Source organism: Mastigoproctus giganteus, chromosome 1 (genome assembly GCF_048544385.1).
Source record: "Mastigoproctus giganteus isolate SK-2022 chromosome 1, ASM4854438v1, whole genome shotgun sequence".
In the NCBI taxonomy this organism is placed as follows: domain Eukaryota; kingdom Metazoa; phylum Arthropoda; class Arachnida; order Uropygi; family Thelyphonidae; genus Mastigoproctus; species Mastigoproctus giganteus.
The window spans coordinates 234,296,616-234,323,764 of record NC_143575.1 but is presented as its reverse complement, the minus strand read 5'-3'; the positions used below and the strand labels follow the sequence as shown (position 1 = coordinate 234,323,764).

General features: G+C 36.4%; 1 protein-coding gene across 1 annotated transcript in view; it reads left to right on the top strand.

Annotated features, from left to right (window-relative positions):
- LOC150091646 (vitellogenin-6-like) overlaps window positions 1-26,234 on the top strand; it is a 101,658-nt gene extending 75,424 nt beyond the window's left edge. Inside the window, exons 5-27 of the mRNA XM_090369137.1 lie at window positions 229-399; window positions 532-789; window positions 1,161-1,303; window positions 1,503-1,925; window positions 2,625-2,793; window positions 2,966-3,244; window positions 3,955-4,185; window positions 5,136-5,353; window positions 6,416-6,507; window positions 13,720-13,844; window positions 14,062-14,199; window positions 14,299-14,416; window positions 14,909-15,134; window positions 15,273-15,567; window positions 16,292-16,507; window positions 17,170-17,769; window positions 18,220-18,360; window positions 18,470-18,685; window positions 19,159-19,453; window positions 19,780-19,937; window positions 22,001-22,249; window positions 23,048-23,279; window positions 25,936-26,234. Of these exons, the coding sequence (XP_090225263.1) occupies window positions 229-399; window positions 532-789; window positions 1,161-1,303; window positions 1,503-1,925; window positions 2,625-2,793; window positions 2,966-3,244; window positions 3,955-4,185; window positions 5,136-5,353; window positions 6,416-6,507; window positions 13,720-13,844; window positions 14,062-14,199; window positions 14,299-14,416; window positions 14,909-15,134; window positions 15,273-15,567; window positions 16,292-16,507; window positions 17,170-17,769; window positions 18,220-18,360; window positions 18,470-18,685; window positions 19,159-19,453; window positions 19,780-19,937; window positions 22,001-22,249; window positions 23,048-23,279; window positions 25,936-26,234 (5,292 nt within the window). The remainder of the gene's footprint in view (window positions 1-228; window positions 400-531; window positions 790-1,160; window positions 1,304-1,502; window positions 1,926-2,624; window positions 2,794-2,965; window positions 3,245-3,954; window positions 4,186-5,135; window positions 5,354-6,415; window positions 6,508-13,719; window positions 13,845-14,061; window positions 14,200-14,298; window positions 14,417-14,908; window positions 15,135-15,272; window positions 15,568-16,291; window positions 16,508-17,169; window positions 17,770-18,219; window positions 18,361-18,469; window positions 18,686-19,158; window positions 19,454-19,779; window positions 19,938-22,000; window positions 22,250-23,047; window positions 23,280-25,935) is intronic.
- The last annotated feature ends 915 nt before the right edge of the window (window positions 26,235-27,149 follow it).

The window sequence follows — 27,149 nt, the reverse complement described above, 5'->3', positions numbered from 1 at the left end:
CCTAAAAGCATCTTGCCATCTATGTAATTCTGATTCTATAGAACACAAGCTTGTCCACATGCTTCTAAAATAGAACTCATCAGCCAAAAACTGTCAGCAACCAACTGAAACTGGATGAGAATCCATACAGTGTCGACTGGCTGACACTTATCTTTTACTTATTAACAATATTAACACTAAATACGCTGGTTATGATGTTATTTAAAATTATCTTATGGTATTTTACAGATTAAATCTTACACTGTGGAATCTTCTGATGCAGAGTGGTCTGTAGCACTGAAGAAAAGTATCTTAGACAAACTGCAGTTGGAAGTCAGTTCTCGTTATTCAAAGTCTGATTACGATGACGAATATGATCCATTGAATATTAACTCTGGCCATATGTGGGTTGCAAAAGAGGTAAATATAGCTCTCTGACATCGGTAACCGAGTTGGGCTTTATTACTAAACTACTGGTAAAAGATACACTTATAACACAAGAAATTTAAAATACTGCTCTTCATTTTTAAAACTTTGTTTCTGTGGTTGCAGGATGGTCCAGGAGGAAGGTGTCCGGTTGTCTATTTCGCAGACGTAATCCCCAGTCCTTATCTTCCCTACTCTGATGGCGTATTGAACATCACGAAAACATGGCTCTATGACAAGTGCGAAGTTCACACTGAGTTTCAGCACGACAATATGGACCAGAGAGGATGTCCAAGGGTGTGCCAAGATTTAGAGACGGGCGACTATCCTGGCTACGAAAGAACAAACTCCTACCGTGCAGGCTGTCCATATGGATACGAACCAGTAAGAATCATATTTTAATTTACACTCCAAAGTTTATCATAATGATTGAAACATGAAGTTCGTATACTATAGTATCTTTAAGGAAAACTTTAATTTAAAATTAAAAAAATAATAATAATTTAAAAGAAATGTGTGGCAATTATTAAGTTTTTAACTTCGGGACTTATAAAGATTTAGGGCAATGCATATTATATTTCCCTAAATCGTTCTAAGTTGGAATGCATCGGAAACAAACTTTTTAGGATATAATGAAATTATGTTTTTATAAAATTTAACCAATTTATCTTAATTTATTTAAAATCTTAGCTAAGTTCGATATGTATAATGACTTTTTATTCAAAATCATAATGTTTTTGTTATCAATATTTCAGACTCAGTCTATTATGAAGCCATACACGACAGCATGGTATAATATTACGACTCGCGAACTTCCTGAGAAGACGCTGGCCCAACTCTTTGTAGAACATAAATTTTCTTATAAGTTCTACGACAGGACCATTGTTGCCTGGATTTAGTAAGTAACCCCGACTTGTAATTAGCAATTTCTCCAAAATATAAAGTCGCAAAATGCAAAAACAAAACGAACTAGTTTTCTTTGTCTTTGTAAAGTCGATTTCTCATTTCTATATAAAGACAATTCTTTATGACAGTTTCTATGGATGTGCTACGATTTCCTACTTTAACTCGTGCATTTTTTATTTTTGTGTCTACAGTCAAAATATGACTCTGAGCAACATTACAAGTGGAAGACCAAACAGAAATCCAATTACTAATCCCGAACACCATAACAGTTTGATTGACTCTACCTCAATGGATCCATTTGCAATGTTTGAAGAAATCATACCATCATACCCTGAAGAAAAAACCGAACCCTGGAGTCCAGAACAGATATATTATGGTCTTTTTGAATCCATTAACGAAGAAGAGTATGCTGACCTGGCAGAGCGACATCTGGAAGATATAGCTAACAGTATTGTAGCGGATGAATTGGAAACTGCTCGTACCGTACCAACAACTAGCGTGTTTCTCGTCAAAATCATAGCCATGCTGCCTAAAGAAAAACTCAAGGAAATTTGGAAAAATTTCCTGGACAAGTCCAAGGTATCTGTTGGACCACAGAAGGAGAAAGTCAAGAGGTAAGCTCATATATATTAGTTGCTCAACAATTGAAATAAAATCGCCTGTATTATGTAAAACCAAAATATCGTTCTGATGAACATTAAAACTGGAATGAAAAATCGGAAGTACAGTTGCTAATTCTGAATACAATAACAGTTTGATCGATTCTACATCTAATCATTGAGGGGGGAATATTAGAAGCTTTTTCTATCGGAGATCATCTTTTGAGGCTATCAATATAAAATCTTAATGATTATTCTTACTAAATAACTGAATCGTTACAAAAAAACTTTAGAAAGTAATCATTCAGATATCCATATAAGCGATTACAAATCAGCGATTGTAGGGATTAAAATTTATAAAATTTTATCTAACAGCGATAATATTTACCAATTAACAATATTTGATTGGCAGTGATAATATCTGGCAATCAACGATATTTAACTGACACAATAATATTTGGAAACTAATAATATTTTAAATGGCATCCGATAATACTTGAAATAAAATATGCTACTCGACAGGGATGATATTCGATAATTAACATTTTAATTTACATTAAGAATATTTGATAATTAACGTTTTAATTGTCATTGATAAGATAATATTTGATACTTAATACTTTAACTGATAGTGATAAATGACCATAATATACCTGTTAGTGCTAAGAAGCCTTTTTTTTGTCGAATATTTCAATCGGCATATGTTTCTTTCAGGAAACTCTTCTTGGACGCCATCTCTATATGTGGCAGTAGAGATGCTGCTCATCTGGTTGCTGAACTCATCAGGAATCATGAAGTAACACAACCAGAGGCACATGAGATGTTGGCAGCTGTACCTAAAAATGTTATCTACCCAACAGAAGACATTCTGAATGCTTACTGGGTGAGATATTAATATAATTATATATTTTTTTTCATAGTGATGAGGCAAATGTAATATTAAATCTGAATTTCATTAATTTGGATTTTTAGCCACCTTATAAGGTTTTGTGTTGCTTCTCTTCAAAGATAACTAACAACGTAATACTGAACTATGATACTCTCTTCTTTTTTAGGACTTGTGCAAATCAGAAGTGATGTCCTCTTACCCTCTTCTTCATACAACAGCGTACATCAGTTTCGGTAAATTGGTGAGCAACTTAATTCAGTGTTCTGCTTTGCGGCCAAGAGGTAATGAACTTCCACAATATTCTGGCCGCTCATGGAAGGATACTTATCAGCAACATTCTGACCGATGGCAGAAAGCATCTCATTATCGATCACCTGAAACGGATTCATCGTACATCAGACATCCACAGCACGTAAAATGTCGTAGAGTTCAGCGTTACATCTCAGTAAGTAATATTTAAAAATTATTCAAAATTAAAATTTAAATCAGTGAGTGTTGTTTAAAATTTATCACGTAAACACTTGACATCATTCACCTAATTTTTCAGTATTTTAAAAATTTTATTTACTATTTTAAAAATGAATTATATAATTTAATCGAATTATATTAATTAAAATTGAATTACTCTATTTAAGAATATAGATTATTTTACAAGTATTCTGTTTATTTTATAATTACTAAAACACTTTTAATATATCTAGCATACAAAATACAAAAATGACTTCAGATGTTAAAATGAAGTAGTTTAGCTCATATTATTATTTATATTTAAAATATGCATATTCCTTCTCCATGTACAATGTGAAATCTCTTGAGTATGTTGACAATGATAATCTACCTACAAAAATTGTATTAAAAATGACTATATCATTTCTTATTCTTTCCTAACGTGTGCTTTGACTTTTAATACATATAAATATATCTGTAATTACTTACAGATATATATATATATCTGCAAGACCAAACTCAGACATCACATGAGTACTTGGAACAATGCCAAATTCTGTATATTATATTAACATTTTTAAAGTATAAATTATTATTGTCATACTGCTTATTTTCCATTGTGATAAATGGTTTCTTTCCTGCGAACTTAATTAATATTCGCTTTGCCTTGAATTTCATATTTGATCCATTTTTATATTATATCTTTAGGAACTGGGTGCAATGATACGACAAGCACCAACTTTGCGTCAGAAACTGTCCTATATTGAATCTCTTGCTCATACAGGATGTCCCGAGGCTTTGCGATATCTGGAACCTTACATTACAGGAGAAGCTGAGGACTGTGGCTCTCCATCACGAATATCAGATCCGGAATGTAACTTCCTCCGAACCTCTACTGTGTATGCTCTTCACCACATCATTTCCCATGTCCCCAAGCAGGTAAGATAACTGAATATAAAAATCCACTCTTCTTAATGTGTAACTGACTGTATATAAATGATTTAAATAATAATTAAATATTAATTAAAGTATAAATATCTTTCGATATGAAACTGCTTATAATTATTTAAGTGTTTATATTTTTGTTATTTCTTTCCCATATGTATTATTACCTATATTATAGTTAGGGTTGGTCGTAGACATTGGGTACGTACATCTAAACATATGTCGAGTTTTCACAAAAAAGAAAAAAAAACAATAATAAAATAAATAAATAATGCGCTGTGCATTGTTAACTGTAGTGCTTGTATCCTGTTCACCATCAGCACAATTACAATGAAATTCTGCATTTTCCTTGCCGAAATTTAAAAAAATAAACAAAATTCAATGCTTAATTTCAAAATTCTTGTTTTCCAGTGAATAATTATAAGAATAAAATAACAATAAAAATATCCTGTACCTGTTTTGTGAGAGGGCGCTGTTTTCACTTCCGATAACGCTAAATGGAAACTAGTTTAGCTTGTACGAAATTCCAGGATTATTATTATTATTATTATTTAAAAAAATTCCCGAGTTACTTTGTGTGAGAGAGAGAGAGAGTCAGAAGTGTGTCAAGCCCATACTCGCCAGATGTGAGCCCCTAGGATGATATTATACAGTATTATATCAATATTAATAAGGCTAAAAGACACAAGGAAGTGGACTTTTTTTTAATCAGACAAATATACTGTTTTATTATTAACGTAAAAATAGTATTATATTCTACTGCATGATTATACTAAATTATTGGAGATTATATTAAATTTAAATATTTAATTAAAATTATTTAATTAAAAATATTTAATTACAGTGTAAATCTCATTAATAAAAAGAAATGTAAAATTTTATTAATGGGCAAAATCTTAAAAAAAAATTGTTTCTAAAACACATATATATATATTATTTTTTAGGCCATTCCCTTAGTAGCTGAAATCTATTTCAACACCAATGAGCCATATGAACTCCGTATTGCAGCCTTCAGTGTCCTCATCAAGAGTCAGCCGTCTCTTGCTCTTCTGCAGAAGGTAGCAACAGCTCTCTTATGGGAACCTAACAACCATGTTGTCAGTTACGTATATTCTGCTTTGGAGCATTTGGGCAACTCGTCAATGCCTTGCATGAAAATGATGTAAGCATTAATAATATATATTATTTAAGTAGATAACAAGTTAGCAGTTACATTTCAGTCATGGTAGCAAACAGTACATGATTTATTACAAAATAAGTCAGCCCATCAACACGAAAATTTGTTACAAAGATTCCTAAAATATTCTAAGTAAGCATTGAAAATTCGAAATGGATCAGAGTTCCTGTTACAAATTTACAGTATTTCTAGAACTTTTATGGGCTTTTTTCACCGATGACTTAGCGGGCTCTAGCGTAAATAGAAAGGTCTCCCCCCCCCCGGAACTCGGATTTTTCATCCAGCAAAACAGGCAAATCGACAAGAGAACACACGCGCAATTTATAGACACAATATGCATGGGTAGATGAAATAACTTTCCAGGTGATCCTAATGAAATCGGGTTTTTTTTTTTTTTTTTTTTGTAGACTTTACAGAACACTATTCAAATAATAATTACAGCGCATAATTAAACGTTCTTTTAATTATGGGCTGCAATTGTTTTGATATTACAAAATTGTTGTAATTAAACGAACGTTTATTTACAATTGTTTTTTAATTTAATGAATTTGTCCGACTTTAATAATATCTGAAATGGCTCAACAAATCTTTCTGTACGAACCAAACATAAAATTTCATCCAATAGAAATAGAGTGTTACATGCGGACGGACGGATAGACGGCTACAAGCATATCTGTAAGACTGACGAATGTGGTAAAGACAATAAGCTCTTATTTATATACGCTAATGTGCTTAAAAAAATAATGGAATGAAATTACTGAGAAAAGTTTCTTAGAATTCGTTTCGATCGCCAGATGAATGTAAATTAATGTTTTATAACGGAATTTGACCTACTGAGTGTACTTTGTTGACAGATTTTAACATTATCCTTTAAATTATATACAGTATATACTTTTAATTTAAACTAGAAGATAAAGTTAATGCTATATGTGATATCTAAAGAACAGATATGCTTGTAGCCAATAAAGTTTGATAAATAGAATTTAGTAAAATGAATGTTAATGTTATTTACTGAGTAGATTAACGCAGTAAAATAACAACTTTCAGGGCTAGCAAGATCAAACATGTAATGCCCATACTGGAAGAACTGGATTCATCTCCACATCTTTCTAACTACTGGAAGAGCGATTACTACATTGGTAAGTAAACTTTCTCTGTTTTTTTGCCAGTATGTGCATATGTGACCTTGGTCTTTCTATAAATGGTCCCTCATGGTCCTTGAGGTTGTCACAGACATTCTCTCAGATATGCCAGACAAGCTGTTCTTGCTACCTGGGAGTCTAAAACGCTGATGGAACTGATATTCGGGTGACACTCAAGTCAAAGTGGACCCAATTTCGGCGAAGTCCGGACGGTCTATGACAGCCAAATCCTCTGCTTGCACCTTCACGATGGTGGGACTGTTAGTAATCCTGGGTATAACCTTCATGCACAAGTACATGGTGGGTGACCACCCAGGTGTGAACCAACGTAAGCAGGGGTCGAGGTGTGGCGCCCACACCACATGGAGGAACGCCGCCCCTCTATGTTACCAGGCAGTACTAGGTGGTAGATGACTCTCATCAACCGGTGAAATACCACCACTTTGCTTATTGGAGGCTTGAAGTGGTGGAACCCATGTTTAGTCTCTAGAGCTAAGTTCCGGCCAACCCTTCCCTATCTCTTCCATCATGCAGTATGATTGATGATTTTTGAGGTTATGATGAATGTCGTGGCGAGATCCAAAAAAATATTCCTTACATTTCGAGGGTACAGCTCTAAAACGGTGTTCGCAGGCCGGCCGCTAGTTAGTACACCGGACTGAACCTATTGGTAACTCTCTAGGAAGCTTCCGGATCAGCTAGTGTATAATCTTGCTACCTCTACTCTGCCAGATAGTGACTGGAGGGAGTCCGAGTAGTGTGTATGCGGGGAGCATTGTCGAGGCCACGTTATGTCAAGGATCTGGGTATATTCTTACAACATGTACGCCATATCCAAAAATTTCATTACTTCATACAGCATGTCCCACCCACTTTTTCTTACTATTGAATACACCATGAATTGTCAAAATAATAGAGCAAGCTTATCTGCGAAAAGATCTAAACCTCCCAAGGACTTCCTAATTCATTTCACAAATATACGTGGTCTCAATTCTAACCTCAACGATGTCCATTTCCACTTGCAGTCTTCCAAACCCCATGTACTTTTTCTGACTGAATCTCAGTTATCAGTTGATTCAACTACTGCTCATCTCAGATGTCCAAATTATTTGCTGTATGATTCCTTTCGCCTCAAAGGTGGTACTTGTGCATATGTCCGTTCTGATATTCCCTGTCAGAGACTTGGAAATTTGGAATCTCCTCTCCTTGATCTTCTCTGGCTTAAAATCTCTCTACCTCATTGTGTAAAATTCATCTGTTGTCTCTACCGTTCTCCCAACTCCACTAATCACTTGGAGCTCTTTGACTTCCTCTCTTTGCAACTTGACTTTCTCCAGTCCAACTTTCCTAACAGTGAGGTAATTTTCCTTGGTGATTTTAACGTTCACAACTCCAGCTGGCTTCCGTTTTCTAGTCACACCGACCCAGCAGGTCGAGATGCTGAGGCTTTTGCAATTACTAATGACCTAGCACAGATTGTTCATTTACCTACAAGAATACCGGACAATCCTAATCATACAGCCAATACGCTTGATCTTTTTCTCACAAACAACCCTTTTAAGTACAAGGTTGAAGTGAGAGGTCCTTTAGGCACTTCAGATCACAACTTGGTGATTGCCTCTTCTCCAATGGAACCTTTATCTCATGGCTATTCCCAACCTCGTATTGTTTGGCATTACAAGAATGCAAAATGGGATGACCTGCGAGACTTCTTTTCTTCTTTTCCTTGGTCTCATTACTGTTTCAAAACTTCTGATGTCAACGTTTGCTCAGATCGTGTCAGTGAAATTATTCTTGCAGGAATGGAATCCTTTGTCCCACACTCCACTTTAAAATCTCGTCCTTTATCTAAACCTTGGTTTTCCAATAAATGTGCTAAGGCTGTCCAAGAGAAGAACGTTGCATATCGTAATTGGCTTGTTTCTAATTCTTCAGTTTCATTTTCTGCCTACACCAAAGCTCGCAACAATTGTAAAGCAGTTATTAATCAGTCCAAACTAGAGTTTGAACAGGCTAAGAGTAGAAAAGTTGCTTCTTGCCCTAATGGTAGCCGAGCATTCTGGTCTCTTCCCAAAGCTATTGGCCGCAAATTTTGCCCATCTCTGCTCCCAACTCTGTCCAAACCAGATGGTTCTGTTGTCACTTCAGCCAAGGATAAAGCTGCTAGCATCCCATTTTTCTTTGAGCTCATGTATTAATGATCTTGGTAAAACACCTCCCACCATTCCTAACACGCTCCATTCAATGCCTCCTGTGGTCTTCCGTCAAAAGGATATCAGAAGGATTTTGATGAATCTTGATGCTAAGAAAGCTCCAGGTCCTGATGGTATTTCTCCACTTGTTCTCAAAACCTGTGCTCCTGAACTTACTCCTATTCTTTGCCGCCTTTTTTACTTTCTTATTCCAAAGGTGTTTTTCCTTCTGCTTGGAAATTTGCTCATATCCAGCCAGTTCCTAAAAAGGGTGACAAATCCCTCCCATCCAATTATCGTCCCATTGCAATTACTTCTACTCTTTCTAAAGTAATGGAGAAATCAATTAACCGCCAACTCTTAAACTACCTAGAAACCTTCCGTCTGATCAACGATCGCCAGTATGGATTCCGTCAGTGTCGATCCACTGGTGATATTCTGGCTTATGTTACTCATTTATGGACTAATTCAATGGAAAGGTTTGGTGAAACACAAGTAGTTGCTCTTGACATCTCAAAGGCTTTTGATCGTGTTTGGCATAAAGGTCTTCTAAACAAGCTTCCATCTTATGGTTTGCCAACTGTTTTTAGTAATTGGTTATCCAGTTTTCTCTCTGATCGCTCACTGAGGGTGATGGTAGATGGCTCTCTGTCTTCTAACTTCTCCACTAATGCCGGTGTCCCCCAAGGTTCAGTTCTTTCCCCCACTCTTTTCCTCTTGTATATCAATGACCTTCTTCCATTGACTGTAAATCCTATCCATAGTTTTGCCGATGATAGCACATTGCATTCAACTTTCCATTTTGAGAAACCTTGTCCAGCTCAATCAGCTTCAAGTTCTCGAAAATCTGCTGCCAATTCCTTAAATGCCGATCTTCAGGTAATTCTCCAGTGGGGCAAAGACAACTTAGTTGATTTCAACCCTTCTAAAACTCAATCTTGTCTTATATCTCGCAAAAAGGATTCTTCTGCTCCTATGCTTATCTTTAGTGACACTCCGATTTCTAGGCAAAATGATATATCTCTTTTGGGGATTACCCTGACTTCTAATCTCTCTCTTGGCACAAGCACATTACAAATATTGCTTCCTCTGCATCTAAAAAACTTGGTTTTCTCTTTCGCTCTCGGCGTTACTTTTCTCCCAAACAGCTGCTCACTCTGTATAAATCGCAAATCCGCCCTGCCGTGGAATATTGTTCCCACATCTGGGGTGTTGCCCCCAAAACCTCTCTCAGGCTTCTTGATTCCATTCAGAAGAGGGCAGTTAGGTTAATTAATGATTCATCTCTAACAGAGTCTCTCCACTCGCTTTCTCATAGACGCACTGTTTCTGCTGCATGCCTCTTCTACAGATACTTCCATGGGCACTGTTCTTCTGAATTGGCTTCTATAATTCCCGCTCTCTCTCTTTCAAAACAGTCCGAACACTTGCCGCCACCAGCCAACATCCATTTACTGTCCAACTTCAAACCCACAGAAGCAACTTTTCATCTTCCTCATTTATTCATTCAACTGCCGTTTTCTGGAACAACCTTCCTTCATACGTGTTTCCTGAAAATTACAATCTACAGAAGTTCAAGTCCAATATCAACAAATATCTTCTTTCGTCTTCTCAACCTCCAACCCAAGCACGGTACTAAGTACTATAGGTTATAATACCTCTCGTGTTTGGGGTTCTCATAAAAAAAAAAAAAAAAAAAAAATATATCGAAACACCATGGTTCTCAGAATCGCAAAATGTTACGTAATACTCTTTATTAATTATTTTTCCCTATTTGACTATGATTGTGTTCGCCACGCATTTGTAGTGAACTCTCACAGTCAAAATATGCTAGTAACATGACCTGTAGCTGAGCATTTGACGCCTGTTTTTTTTTTTTTTTTTTTGGATTTTTTTTTTTTTGGGGTGGAAGGAGTCGTTCACTGGGATGAATGCTGTTTGGTTTCGGGATTATACCATAAACCAACTTTTTACCTCCAGTTGTCCTACCAGTACAATGGACATAATCAACTGGTCTCTTTTTTCGAAATTTTTTTCATCGTTCAAAGAAAAAGAATCCAGAATTTTTTTTTTTTTCCCCGTACCATGTGGAAAAGGTCTGGGTTTGAATCCTGCCAATGACATGAGGAACTTGCATTGGTCTTTTTCACAGTGTTTGAGTCAGTCGATCTCAGATGAAGACAGCAAGGTTTTATCTCACGGAATCCCAGATTTTTTCTTTCAGCAAGCAAACCGACCGCACACACTCCAGCTCAGCACTGATTAACCTCATAAAGGTCTTCGAAGAACCTCTCATATTTTTGAACCTTGAAACAGTACATCCTCTTTTAGCAACTCATTGCGTAATTTAGTAATGGCACTCTAAACTTCATGAACTTCATGGGTGCTACTATCTGTTGCCTTCTCTGGTTCTATGGACTATAACTTCTATAAATAGTTCCTCTTGTTATTTTTCACAACCTTATGCTGTACTATTAGAACTTTTGGAATATCTGACACTACCTCCACCTGAAATGTAGGCCTTCAGCTCAAATCCAGTTGACTGAAATATTTGAGCGTCCATCACTAACAATTTGGCTTTTCGGCTTCAATCTTTCCACCAAGCTAGAGTAATAGAGGTTTCATTAACTTATTTTTTTTATGTTTCGAGTTGCCATTAAAATATCTAAATATCTCTATCCAATTTATATAAAAGTAAATGATATAACAGATATTTATTTAAAGTATACCCAGTAAAATAAAATAAAATAAAATATTTCCAGAAGCTTTCGGAACTCGTGTCCCTTTCTCAACTGACAGAATTTTTGAATACATTACAAGCAAAGTGTGGCACGTTACTCATTCGTCATTGTTGTAGTACGGACGTGTGCTGCCTTGCGCCAGTGATCATCCATCAATAAAACGGTTGTCTCCAGGATTGGATGTATACGCATGCCTTTCTGGCGATTTAATGCCTTAGGGTTGTTCATTATGTTTAGTGACTCTAGCCATAGGCGGTGGCGAAAGTGTCGCGCGTGGTCCACTATCTCAAAGTCGCGCTTGGGGTCAAGATCGTGGTTGGTAGCCCAAAAATGTTCTGCAAGCGCGGACTGGTCAGTTTCGGCAAGCCGGATTGCTCTGTCGTGTTCCGTGAGGCGATCCTGGAGACGTCTCGATGTCTCACCTACGTAGCAACTGTTACAGGCCCTACAGGTGATACGGTACACTACATTGCTGCGTAAGACAGGTGTGACAGGGGTCTTCCCACTGGAGACAAGTGAACGTAGGTTCCTACCTGGTAATTGTACACATTTTATGTTGTAACTTCTCAGGATCTTCGAGATACGTCCTGACACTCCTGGATAGTACGGAATGTAGGCGGATGATATGCCGACTTGCTTCGGAGGTCTTGGGTTGGAAGTAAGTTCTTGTGCCTGTAACAAGCATCTGTTTAGTACATGGGATGGATAACCGCATCTGGTTAAGTCCGCCTTCACACGGGAGATCTCGTTACGTCTAATTGTGTCGGTGCTGGAATGGCTCCAGGCCCTGGAGAACAGGGTGCGGGCAGTGCTATTGAGATGGCTTGGAGCGTGACCGGACCCGTAGTTGGTGAATTGACCGCACCACATGGGTTTGCGGTATACTGAGGTCTCTAGATGTGGGCCTACGCGATGCACTAGCACGTCCAGAAACGGGAGCGAACCGTCCACCTCTGATTCTACGGTAAACTTGATGAAATTGGATAGAGAGTTGAGGTATTCTAGTAGTACCGTTTCAGAACCACGTGGTATTATGGTAAAAATATCGTCGACATATTTTTTACCATAATACCACGTGGTTCTGAAACGGTACTACTAGAATACCTCAACTCTCTATCCAATTTCATCAAGTTTACCGTAGAATCAGAGGTGGACGGTTCGCTCCCGTTTCTGGACGTGCTAGTGCATCGCGTAGGCCCACATCTAGAGACCTCAGTATACCGCAAACCCATGTGGTGCGGTCAATTCACCAACTACGGGTCCGGCCACGCTCCAAGCCATCTCAATAGCACTGCCCGCACCCTGTTCTCCAGGGCCTGGAGCCATTCCAGCACCGACACAATTAGACGTAACGAGATCTCCCGTGTGAAGGCGGACTTAACCAGATGCGGTTATCCATCCCATGTACTAAACAGATGCTTGTTACAGGCACAAGAACTTACTTCCAACCCAAAACCTCCGAAGCAAGTCGGCATATCATCCGCCTACATTCCGTACTATCCAGGAGTGTCAGGACGTATCTCGAAGATCCTGAGAAGTTACAACATAAAATGTGTACAATTACCAGGTAGGAACCTACGTTCACTTGTCTCCAGTGTGAAGACCCCTGTCACACCTGTCTTACGCAGCAATGTAGTGTACCGTATCACCTGTAGGGCCTGTAACAGTTGCTACGTAGGTGAGACATCGAGACGTCTCCAGGATCGCCTCACGGAACACGACAGAGCAATCCGGCTTGCCGAAACTGACCAGTCCGCGCTTGCAGAACATTTTTGGGCTACCAACCACGATCTTGACCCCAAGCGCGACTTTGAGATAGTGGACCACGCGCGACACTTTCGCCACCGCCTATGGCTAGAGTCACTAAACATAATGAACAACCCTAAGGCATTAAATCGCCAGAAAGGCATGCGTATACATCCAATCCTGGAGACAACCGTTTTATTGATGGATGATCACTGGCGCAAGGCAGCACACGTCCGTGCTACAACAATGACGAATGAGTAACGTGCCACACTTTGCTTGTAATGTATTCAAAAATTCTGTCAGTTGAGAAAGGGACACGAGTTCCGAAAGCTTCTGGAAATATTTTATTTTATTTTATTTTACTGGGTATACTTTAAATAAATATCTGTTAAACTATGGACCCCAGTACTCCAGGCCCATTTGTCACTAAATGATATAAATTAATATCTTAATTTAAAAAATATATATAAATTAAAATTCCGTTACAGTAAGAATGCAAACAATTTACTTTGAACTTGTTTCCATTTTAGATACTCAGAACATCGGCGTTGAGCAGGTTTTTGAAGTGATCGGCAGTAATGTGTCAGAGTATTTCCGCACTCTCTACTTCTCTCTGTACCATAACATCGGACCCTACATTATCCGTCCAGTGGAGGTAAGAATTTACCAGATTCATATCAGCCAATGATCTGAAATTACCCAAAAACAGCCGATGAAATCCTTTTTTTTTAAATATAATCTATAATAATACTATTCAAAAAGCCTAAGATCTTAAAAACACTACTTAATTATATTCCTAAATCATGTGAATGTTGCTCTGAAAAGAAATGGATTTCTTCAGGGATCTGAAAAATGGTCGTTTATTTTCACAGTTTGGTATAAATGCAGATGGAATAGACTCCTTCTTAGACGAATTGAGAAATGCGAAGAAACCGATTTCCGATATCATAAAGTTGATCTTCCCTAGTGAGCGCGAAACCGGAGCTCATTTTAAAGACCACGCTCAGATGGTAAGTTCTATTTTTTCAATTGAATATAATAACTAATCAAGATTCATAGTTGTAATTTTTATGGAAGCATGCATTAAACATTTTAATTTCTGTTTGTAGATCGACACTAGTTATCGCAGTGACGAAGAATTTAGGGCTACTTTGTTTGCCAAACTCTTCTACAGCACCCATTATCATATACTGGATGCGGAATCCATCGGCTCTCATGCTGAATTGTGTAAGTAAAAAGTAAAAAAAAATACTTTACAAATATTTAACTGCATTAGAACACATGACTGGCCATAAATTAATAAATATTTTGCAATTACTTTCATTCGATTAATCATGAATTCGATTAATGCTATAAACTTTAATGACATTCCAATGAATATAACATGATCAGGGTCCTGAACTGGATATCAATATCCTTCTCTTTCTTGGTGATTCCTTTCTACTTCTGACTCTTGTTTTCTCTCTCTCTCTCTCTCTCTCTCTCTCTCTCTCTCTCTCTCTCTCTCTCTCTCTCTCTCTCTCTCAGGGTAATGCAGAATTTTTTTTTTAGCTGGTGCAGCATAAGCCTCAGGCTTCCTTGCACCATATAGCTAATAATAATAATATGTTAAAACAATTAAATATTGTTTTAACATATTAATTAAATTAAAGATTAAAGACTGTAGCTAGATTAATAATAATAAGAGTTTAACATCTCGTTGTATTTCTTTAACTTTAGTGATTGATTTCCTTCAACAATATATGGGTAGTGCCGGGTACCACGAACACGGTCATTATGTTAAGTTGATGATGCCTTCAACAGCTCAGAAAGTGGTAGCAACTGAATATGGATTTCCAGCCATAATGACACATCGTCATCCCATCATCTTCTCTCTGAAGGTTAAGAAAGTTGAAGTGAGCTACGACAACGAAGGCTTAGATCTCCAGTTGATCATCCATCCAACGTGAGTTGACTTCCGTTTCGTTATGATGCTACATAATATACGAATATTAATGATATTATCGATCTTTAAATGTTAGAATCGGTGGAGTGATGGAGATTGTTTTTTAGAGTACTTATTTACGATCTCTTTTCTTTCCAGCCTCCATTTGGGCTCCCATTCTTCTGGACATGTTTTAAATACGTTAGATAGACGCCAATACGGATCGGAAGTACGAAAAGTGCATCAATTTTCTGCTCCTGTTGAAATCAAAATGGTAGCAGACCCAGAGAAAGACAGCTACCATTTCTCTGTGAAACCAAAAATGCCTCACGAAATTTACTATAATGATGTTACCATGAATACTTTTGCCAGAAGAATAAGTGATGATTTAAAATGCAAAGACGATTGTGCTCCTAGCAGTGCAGAGATTAATGTCTTACCAAAGCCTATCACGGTAAGTTCAATGACCTTTTGAAATTGGTTATCATATTACACTAAACCACTAATTTTTAATCTTTTAATCAAACGACCATGATCCCAAAAGAGTAGACTATAAACTGCATGGAGAATACATAAAGAAGTTAAAATGCATATCAGTATGTATTTTACATTATTCTGATGTCATAATTATCAGCAAAAATAAAACTCATTCCGTGACGTACAATTAAAACTAACAATTATTCAAAAAAAAATGTAATTTTAGGTATTTTTGCAGTTGACTACTGAAATATCAGTAACCCTCACAACGGTGGGAAATGGCAAGTGCTCAAGATAGAAAGATAAAGAGACCAGCATATTGAGGGCAGAAGAAGTCATGCATTACAATGAATCTAATTACTATTTCGTTGTTTTTGATCAATCGACGAGGCAGCTAAAGTCATCAGGCGTCAGTGACGCTTCATGACCTTAGCTGCCTCGTCGATTAATCAAAACTGCTGTAAACTGCTTGTATTAAGCTATTGACTATCTAATAGTTGTCGTAGATTAATACTCATTTGTGTTCCTCAATTACTATGGCATATTTCGCAGTATTTTTACAGCGTTGTTTTCTTGGATAGTCATATTTCAATGACCGTTGAATATAGATAGTTATAGAAAACTATTTCGTATTTTGTATGAAATCAGCAACATATAAATTACATAAATTAATTATCCACTTTTTTTTTTTGTTTTTCCAGTATAAGAAGAAATGGGGCCATGAGGCATTTGGATTTGGATTGACTTTAAATGTTGAGAGTGAGGATGTGTGGTCTGATATTCCCTTCTGGTACAGTGACACTGCATACCAAACTGGAGTGTGGGCTGCTTTGTTAGACGACTTCCGTAATCATGATTGGACTCCACGAGAGGTGCGGCTTTGGATAGATCCAAACCGCAACGATCCACACAAAGAGGTAAAAAGTTATTAAAAATTTTGTAAGTTTCGAAACTCTTGATTTAGTATTTTAATATCATTCGGAATCATAGAAAATAAAGCCTGCATTGAAACTTCAATTTTAAGATTTTGAAAGGACCAAAGAAATCTGTCCCAAAGAGAAATAAATCGAACTAAAAATATGTTAATAAGCTTTTTTATTATTTTATTTCACATTTTCGTAATTCAAAAGATAGAGAAAAACCAAGCGATATCTTAAACTTCATCTGTTCGTGACATGTCAGATTGGGGCTAGGTTACTCCTCCCTTCCAGTATTACAACGTGGCCATACGAGTTCCACAGAGAACACTAGAAAGTTGTAACAGTTTTATTTAAAACTGTTACAATTAAGTTGTAAACTCCTCTGGTCGCCATGATCGTCCTAATATGTATCAATATAATAGTTTCGAAATTAACGCTGGCTTAAAAAACACAGACCCTGCCACAAGTCAAGAGATAACATTGAAGTGGAAACAGAAATGGATTTGAATTTCACCAGTAGATTGAACAGTCTCCACATAGCTGTATAGATAGTAGCTTATACTGTATATTTATTTTACTAATATTTAAGACTAATCAAATAAATATATTTTTTTCAGTCAATCAACGTATTTTAAATATATTTATGCTTATATTTACAGTATGCCGTCGGAATCGACTACAATATAAGATCCCACTATCAACGATTTGTTGGGGAAGCTCCGGGAGCCATCTATGATTCACAGCAGAGATCAGAATTTTCAAGACCTGATTACCACCCAGGAAGAGCAGAAGCTTGGAGAACCCAACCAGGAAGGGCAGAAGCTTGGGCAACTCAATCAGGAAGAGCAGAAGCTTGGGGAACTCAACCAGGAAGAGCAGACGCTTGGGGAACTCAACCAGGAAGAGCAGATGCTTGGAAAGCCCAACCAGGAAGAGCAGATGCTTGGAAAGCCCAACCAGGGAGAGCAGAAGCGTGGAGATCCGAATCAAGTCAGTGGCAGGAGGGATTCCGGTTCCCTGTACCTCATAAAGATCAACCATATATAGGACGTATGAGAGACCAGCCTAGCTGGGAAAGGAAGGTTCCAACTGTTCCAACTGATGCCCATGAAATTGGTGTGTACACTGTTAGTGTGGATACTGGAAACCCTGTATTTTTAATAAATGCATCATTACAACATTCTTATGATAAGAAGTTCAATTGGTTGGACATCAAAAAGCCATATAGTTATCACGAGAAGGGTACACCTGGTTATGAGGTAACTAATATTTCTAATTGGTAATATTATTTTTTTTATACTTTACGAATAACTATATGCCATTTTATTATGAATGTAAAAGTGTTTATATATTACACTGGCAAAATTATATGGTAGTTCTACGTATAAAAAAAAGTTAATTATAAATATGCGTTGAATTCTGAATGGGTACAGATTTATGACTGTTTGGATGCTAAAAATGGAGTTTTGAATGTGACAAAAATTAAAAATTAAATAAGAATAGGTAGATACGTACCTAACAAACCTATTCATACTACGGATAGCATAAATAAGTTTTATCGACTCAAATAAATGTCTTTGACTATTGCAATTAAGACAACACAGAATTTAAATCCCCACTGAACTTTAAAATCACATCAAGATACTGCATATTCACATTTTATGATGAGTAATTTTAAATTAAGTACAACTTTTCCGTTGTTTTTTTAGTTCTGTGCTTTGGCTGTCCTCGAGTTCTTGAACGAACCAAGTGAATTCTATTTCTCACAATCCTTCACTGGCGAAGCATCTCTGGATGCAAGCATTGGCTGGGACAATCAGTGCAGAGGAAATGGACAAATCAAAATTAGGGTATGCTGTTTTCAGTCTTAAAGTTTTCCATTGTTTTGCGACTAGTAACTGAATTTGTAACTTAACCTTCAAAATGTAATTCGATTCATTGACTATGATTCTTTGATAGGGCACGTTTGAAAGGGATGATGACATCATCTCGACAATCTTAAGGCCCGTTGGGCAAGCTGGACATCGTTGGGGATCTCGAGATTATCAACCTTGGTATTACGCCCAGTGTGAACAGGACCAAAGGGAAGGTAAAACTCAGAGTTACGCTTGTAGAAAAGCGATCCTTGAAAAGAGCGCCCTCAACAAGATGACGCTGAATATAACCTACACTGCGGTAAGTATTTTTCCCTCTTAGATGCACTGAGAACAGAACTGAAAGTAAATATACAGAGAATTTACTGTTCTCAAAATTCTTTATCTCAACTTCAAGGTACATCTGTTTCTCTACCCAGAAAAGCTTCTTTCTAACCAAACTTGTTGTTCTTGTTGGGCTTTTATAAAAATCATTTCCAAGAATTTTAAGCATGAATTTTCTAATGAACAAAATTGAATTTAAAAATAACTCTATCGAATTACATAAATCAGTGGTTTCCAACCAGTGGTGCATTAGGCTGTCCATGACACATCACATCAATTAAAGAAATATTATCTCGTCCATTGACGCCAATACGGGTTATAGACAACTGACGATTAGAAATGAGTTGAATAAATAATGAACCCCTTTTATAAAATAATGTATATTCATTGTCTATGTTATTTATATTATATTTGCCAACTCACTTTTCTATTGATGATATTACTTTGCAGGTGGAACCATATTACCTTAACGTCAGTAGTCACCTGGACCAAGCACTGAAGTCTTACTTCTATCCCAATGTCGAAATTGACAGCGTGTCCGCCCGTAACTCTCCTAACTCTGTAGATGTTGTTGCCCACTGGATCACGACCATACCTGACGTACCTCTCACCAGCGTATATGTATATAAGCCGCAAGAAAATGTCTTCTTCGAGAAACTATTTAATCCTTATATCAAGCCGCTCTCTTCGCTTTATGAGTATACTGATATGTATTTAAAAGAAGTGACGGATCACATGTTGCCAGGTAGGTTTTTGTACAAAAACTGCAAACATTTTTTGCGGAAATTTTATTTATATATATATATATGAAATTTTATTTATATATATATTTTTTTAGTTTTATAATAGTAACTACTCTGTAACTACATTGTATTTGAAGCAAATAACTTTAATGATTCAAAACTTTCGCTTCATTGGATAAAACAGAATACAGGGATAGCGTTCAGTTTTAAAACCAATATTAAAATATTATTACATTAATTCTAATCCAAAATTTGATTTAGAATTATTTATAACTTCGGTTCCTTAAAAAATTATAACTCATTGGTAATTTTATTATTTATTTATCAGCTGAATGTGCCTTAATGGAAGATTCTGTTCGCACTTTTGATAATGTTACCTTTGACCTCCCTGGTTATGGCTGTCAATACCTTCTCGCCCATGATTGTTCAGAGGATCTGTCATTTGGTGTCGTGGCGAAAACAATTGATCCCAGTAGCAAGTTGAAGGTAAGAACACTACCAGATTATTAATGGTCTTTGTTTTGCATATCCCTAATATTTGTCTTAATGATCCATAAAAGCTAGGCAAATTTTGATCTGAAATCGCAGAATTATGTAAATGAATTCATGAGCGATTAAAAATAGCGCTTCAATAATTCATGGAAACACCCATGCACCTAATGAGGCATATGAGCATCTTTGGTATCGACTCCTCATGCCGAGAACAATATTGTTAATTAGCGAAAGCGGTAACAAATTCGTATCTTTAGGTATCCTTATGTTACAGATGACACAAGTTCGGTGAGATTTCTGTGAAAGGACCTGTGACTAGCATCCCTCCTATCTAGAGCATTTAAAGCACGCTCTATTGGATTGAGGTCTGGAGATCTACTAGCCATTCTATAAGGGGCAAAAATACTCTTCCCCTAAAGATTTAACCCCGGGGGCTCACATCTGGTGAGTATGGGCTTGGCACACCCAGGGTCCTGAGCTAGATATCATCATTCTTCCCTTTCTTGGTGATTCCCTTCTACTTTTGACTCTCTCTCTCTCTCTCTCTCTCTCTCTCTCTCTCTCTCTCTCTCTCTCTCTCTCTCTCTCTCTCAGGGCTACTCGGGAACTTTTTTTTTTCCTGGTGCAGCATAAGCCTCAGGCTTCCTTGCATCATATGGATAATAATAATAATAATAATAATAATATCGGTTCAGTAGGACAGCTCTGTAAGGACATGTTTTTATCGTCCATTGAAATAAAATTGGACCAATTGTTCTTGGAAAAGGCCAAACACAAGGGTCAGGTATCTCATCTCTATACCTCCACTGAAGCGAGAGTTGCTTGTGGGAACATGGAGATCTGTACAGCCATTGACAGCGATTCTAGTCCATAATATTAAACTACTAATTCTAAATATGTTTCTTTTCCACGATGTTCTATCCAAATGAAAATGGAGAGAGTCTCCGGTTGAAAACTGTAACTCGGATCATCAGTGAAGAGCACAATAGTCCATTACTCCTGATATGGATCCAGCCGACATCCTACTGGTACTAATTTAAATGGTCTCTTTTATGTATACTAGTACAGGGGATACAGACAACTCATTGTAGTACATAAAATCCCCTTCTCAAACTGTTTATGGATGATATGCTTCATACCAGCTTCCGTTAAAATCAACAGGTCTCTATGACGCATTGCAATTAGGGCCACAACAGTCAACCTGCGTGAATTGATGTACAGGTCTTCGAGAGATAGTCAGACCACTTGCGGCCCATTTCTTTACATTATGCGACTCGCGACCATGAAGGAGGCCGAAAGCGTTGTGAACTAATGCAATTTAAACCTAGCGTTTCAGAAAATTATAGTCTCACACTGACTTTTGAAAATATTAGTTTTTTTACTAATAGTCAGTTTTTTATTGCTTTCTTATCTTAAGGAGCTTTCATAAGCTGATCATAACCGGATCCTCCTCGAACACATTAAACAGTTGAGAACCAACAAACTTTGCCTTCGCAGCAATCAAAAAAGCAGCAGTGTGCATTTGCTGAACTTAAAATCTACTACCTGCTGTAGTAGGATTTTGGGAATATCAGCGACTACGGCCATATTGCTCATTGTTTGAGTTACTCTTTAGAATATGAATATGAGGAACAATCCCATGAATCTTTGCGACTACAATTGATAGACAGATCTAGCTCCACCCGCCGGTTGCTTACGCAGACTGCTAGTCACCGCTATTTTGCATTACAGAGAATGCCGTTTCTCAGACGACTACAATATCATGTCGGTAAACCTAACCTATATTTTTAGTAGGCTAACAATTTCAATACTTTTCCCTCTCTTACGTCGTTCATATTTGGTCAGTCAAAAAAAAGTTAGGTGAGTTTACGCCGCAAATTCGGGATGGATTCAAATGAAACTCAACTGAAAAAATGAAAAATGAAACTGAAAACGTATAAAAAAATTACAATTTAAATAAAAATGTCGAAAAAAGAAATTAAATTCTATTTCAAAAATACATAATTGTGTTTTAGAGAGTAACGTTTGTCGCATATAAAATACTTTTATTATTATAGAGCCTTGAGATGCACTTCTCCAAACATTCTGTGACTTTGGAGCCGCCCCATCAAGGAGGAGATTTTTCTGTTGCCGTTGATGGAAATCCTGTGAGCCTCACTCCCAGTAATCCAATCGTTATTCAGAAAGAAGATCCAATCTACATCAGTATTGTTCAACCACAGGGCAGTAAACCTATGGTAATCGTTGATGCCAGCTTCTCCGAAGGAGTAACGGTGAAATACGATGGTATAAACGCCAAAGTTGAGGTAAGTGTTTAATAAATAAAAAATAAATTTAAAATAATACTTGTACATATAATTCTTAACCCAAATCATTTTTATATGTGATAATATTGACCCCACAAAATATCTCTTATTATCGAACATTAAAAATTTTAAAATAAAATTAGATATTAATTATTAATTAACTATTAATTACAAATTAAATACCTATGAATGAATTCGAAAATATCATACTGAAATAAAATCGGCTTAATAAAGACGTATAGCTATAAAAAAATAAATAAATAATAATAATAATAAAAACTAATCGTAATATTCTTTTCCACCCTTTCTGTCTTTTTCACTCTCAAATTTTTCAATTTATTCATTTTAAAAATTCGAAAAAATTTGGAATATTCTGCTTATTGATTTTCTCCACTAGATGGCACTTCAAACAAATCATCAGTTTATATCTACAGTTTTCTTATGTTTCGATAAATCCATTTACATCGCTCAAATCAGCTTATTTTTTGTTTAGCAAACACTGTACTCTATATTAAATCTGTTAATCTTCAGCTTAAAATACTTTACATCATTCTAGTTCTAAAAATATATCTCAGTTTTAAAGTTTACGAATGTAATTAAAATACTGCGCTAATATTAAATGTGTACTTAGCAATGTAAATTAACGTCTTGAAATCTCGTGATTATCTCTGAACAATTCAGAATAGTATTTGATTTTTTTTTTTTTTCTGTTGAGTGATGCTGTTAATAAATTACCAAACAATTACAGCTTTATAGTTAGAAAAACAAAATAAGTTCGTGGTTTTCTTTTATTTCTAGGTTGCCCGATATTATAAAGGACAGACATGCGGCTTGTGTGGCGATTACAATGATGAGACAACCGCAGAATTCCGCGGACCGGATTATTGTTTATACGAGGACAGCAACGATTTTGCCATGAGCTACATCCTAAGCGGACAGCATTGCAGTGGACACATGCCTTCTAAGGGTATAAGAATCTGTCCAAAAGAGGGAAGTTACCGACGTCCATATACACCACAACCCTCACATGGTAAGCAAAGCAGTAAGATTCTTTTGTTTGTTTACATTGCAACTCTAATTACATAATTTTAATATAATGAAAATGATTAATAAAAATTCAGATAATGAAAAATAATTCACATGCGATGAAAATAAATATAAAAACTTTATTTTAATAAAAATACTGATATCAAAATTGGCTTCCTTCCTTTCAACGCTTAAAGTAAAAAGATCAAATTCTCTTACCATCTGTATATCTCAGAATAACCTAGGTTTGCTCGTAGGAAAAATTGGTGGAAAGTGTGTAGTTGTTGCTTTTTCCATGTAAAAAGAAAACTTTTACATGGACAAATAAATGACCCGTAATGCTATTAATGAAATAGTGGCGAAACTATCATACAGCCAGGTTAGCTATTGCAAAAGGGGAGAAGGGAAGCAAATTCGGAATGGCATGATTGTTAAAAGAGCATGAGAGGTAAAAATTTCACTGGGGACACCATAATTTGTAGTTGCTCCTCTGATTTAATTAATATATTCAGCAATGAATATGTTCCTTCAATATAAAGTAATGAATTATCTAAGTTTTTGAAAAGATATTTCGACTTTTTTGCAATAAAAAGAATTAACTATACCTGCATCTGTATGAAACAATACGAATGTTTCTTTACGCACTCCACTACGCAACACCATCATGGATATTTACAAATATAACACGTTATACACCCTGAAGAGAGTACAGATCAAAGCCACAAAGCATTAACTTGTCGCCACATTCCAGTATTTTGTTTAATTTCTGTTGAATCATTAAAAATTGCACCGTTTTGTTTCGGTTCTTCAAAATAGAAATGGATAGCCAATTTTCCGGATTTTTCAGATCGCGCAACATGCAAATCTGCCTGCGAACACACACTTGCACAGAGGGGCTCCCATCTGGTGAGCATGGACTTGGCACACCCAGGGCCCCGAGCTGGATATCATCATTCTTCTCTTTCTTTGTGATTCCTTTTTTTTTTTTTGGCTGGTGCAGCACAAGCCTCAGGCTTCCTTGCACCATATGGCCAATAATAATAATGATAATAATACAGGATGGCGCATAATATTTAACACCATATTTAATATGTTCCGAGATTCTGCTAAATATCGTCTTCAGGCCTGTTTGATCTTCTTATCCTACTTTGTGAAGCCATGCACCTATCAGTTTTATGACCGTGGCATCTCAATGTAAGTGTTTTTTCAGTATTTCAATATTTACTGCCTTGTGAGTATTGAACTAGTTGGTTTTCATTTTAAAAAGGTATTTAAAATAAACTACAAAGCCAATGAAAAACTACAAAGTACGTGCATTTTATACAAAAAATGATAATCTTGTGTCTGTTGGGAACACTAAACGCTTCCATGGCTCTGTCTGCTGGCCCTATTTAAAAGCAGTCACTTTTCAAGATGGCGGCATAATTGCAGTTATGCACCAAGGTGAGATGCGATCAGCAATTTAATTTTTGAATGCAGAAGGAATAAAACCTGCAGAATGTTGGCTCGGTATGGTGAAGCGTACAGGAGTCAACGGTAAATCTACGAGTGGGCGAATAAGTTTAAAAACGGAATTTAAATTGAATGTGTTGAAGATTCTTCTTGACCAGGGCAAGCGCATTGTGTTGTTAAACACCAGAAGTCATAGCTGCAATGGAAGAACCCATGCGAAGAAACGGACTCGTTACTATTGAAGAAATTACCCTCGGCTGAGAAATTAGAGTTGGTTCAGTGCATACTGTCGTTACAGAAGTGCCGTTTTCGTGTGAGTTCGATGAATACCTTGATATAAGTTAATGTATGTTTCGTGCTTCTTAGATGGTATGAACGCGAAGGAAACACCTTCTCAGAACACATATTTATCGGAGATGAAATCTAGATGCACTATTACGCACCAGAATGCAAATACACAAGTTCGGAGTGATGCCATATAGATTCACCTCAACCAAAGAAAGTCTGTACCCAAGCATCAGCCGGGAAAGTGCTTCTCACTGTATTTTTAGACCACAAAGTGATTTTGGAATATATTCTGAAATGAGGAGAAACAATAATCAGTAACAAATAGTGTAATGTGCTTCTAAACGAATTAAAGCTAGAAATTCGAAAACAGCTGAAACTCGTTAATTCGGTAGATTCGTTAGAATGCGATTCCGCTTATAACTCGATGGAAACCTGGCTCCCATTTTTTGTTAGTGAATACGTGTTTTAATCACTGAAGATCAACATTTTGGATTCCTTGTGAACACGTGGCGATATTTTCAATTTAACGCGACCGCGGCATTTAGTCATATTTGGGAAAGTTGGCTCAGCGTAGTTCAAAAGTAATATACGTAATCAGTTGGGGATCTAATGGTAGAAGATGAAAGGGTTCCGTGTTAAGAGAAAACAAAGTTGTGTGTTGGTAACGTATGAGAATAATAAGTTTAAGAAATATAGGATTAGGTCTGTACAAAATTTCTGCTCTCGATAGAATCAAATCCGGAGTCCATATATATCCCAAGCATCAGCCGGGAAAGTGCTTCTCACTGTATTTTTAGACCACAAAGAAGTGATTTTGGAATATATTCTGATACACGCATACCAGAAATATTAATGGTAATTTGTTCTGTCTTCCAAATTTTGTAAACAAATCACTAAATTTCACTATTTCTCTAATACAGGAACACCGAGATTGCCTTCTCGTGAGTGCATGTACTACAGAACGCATGTTGCAGAAGAAAAGAATCGTTATTGTTTCAGCCAACAGCCAGTATCTGCTTGTTCACCATCTTGTCGACCAACAGGCCTGAAATCAAGTAATGTTCCGTTCCACTGTCTGCCGAAGGATTCTTCTTATAGCTATCACCTGCTCGAGAAGGCTGAATATAAATTCCTTGAGGAAGTTGCTCAGAAGGCAACAGATGTATATTATGATGTAAAAATGCCAACATCCTGCCTTCCTATTAAGCCAAGTTACTAGTTGCTAGTAGCCACTCCAACTGTATAAATTTATGATTCTGAAATAAAAGGTGTTATAATTGTGCATGTTGTCTTAACTTGCTAGATTTTGAATAGGCAAAGGTAAAAACGCTTGTAATTAAAAAAAAAAAAAAAAAAAAAACAATTCTATATTATAAATGCAAAAAATACAAATATAGGTGCCTTGAATTTCCATTTAAACAATGGAGTCAGCATACTTAGACCACACATGTATCTTGAAATCTTTATTTGAACGATGGAAGTTTCAGACTGCAGTCAACACTCAGACTACATTTCAGCACCTTCTCTGTTGCTTAAAAATCCTTTTTAAAATATGTTGAATTTTCTTCAAAAGTACACTTAAAAACTACCATATTTGTTTTATCTATAAGTGACTACAACAGGAAGCAGTTTATCATGTAAACTGCTTCCTGTTGTAGTCACTATTTTCCTCCTACTTTCTTCCTGTTGTAGTTGCTATTTTCTTGACAGTCATCAAGAGAAAGGAACTCTGAATTCTTCTTTTGTTAAATAACAGAGACCCTCCTAAACTTCAAAGTAACTGACCGAACTTGGGATTATTTTGTATTTCAGTGAGAATATCATGACGATAACGTTTTCTTATTACGAAGCACTTAATGAATTTTTGATAAATATATTAGAATGAAAATTTACCTTCTTCTCTGTCTATCGATTGTACACATTGATGATATCGATTATGTCCTTCGATCAACTGGTAACTTAAAGGACTTAACACTATATATACAGGGTGTTTCAAAAGTGATGGTCAATAATTTAAAGGTGAACTGTACTGATTACAATATGCAAAAAAAGCCTAGTAAACATGGGTTCTTAAGTGAATCATTTTCGAGATATTGCACATTTCTAGTTGTGATCCACCACTGACAAGGTACAG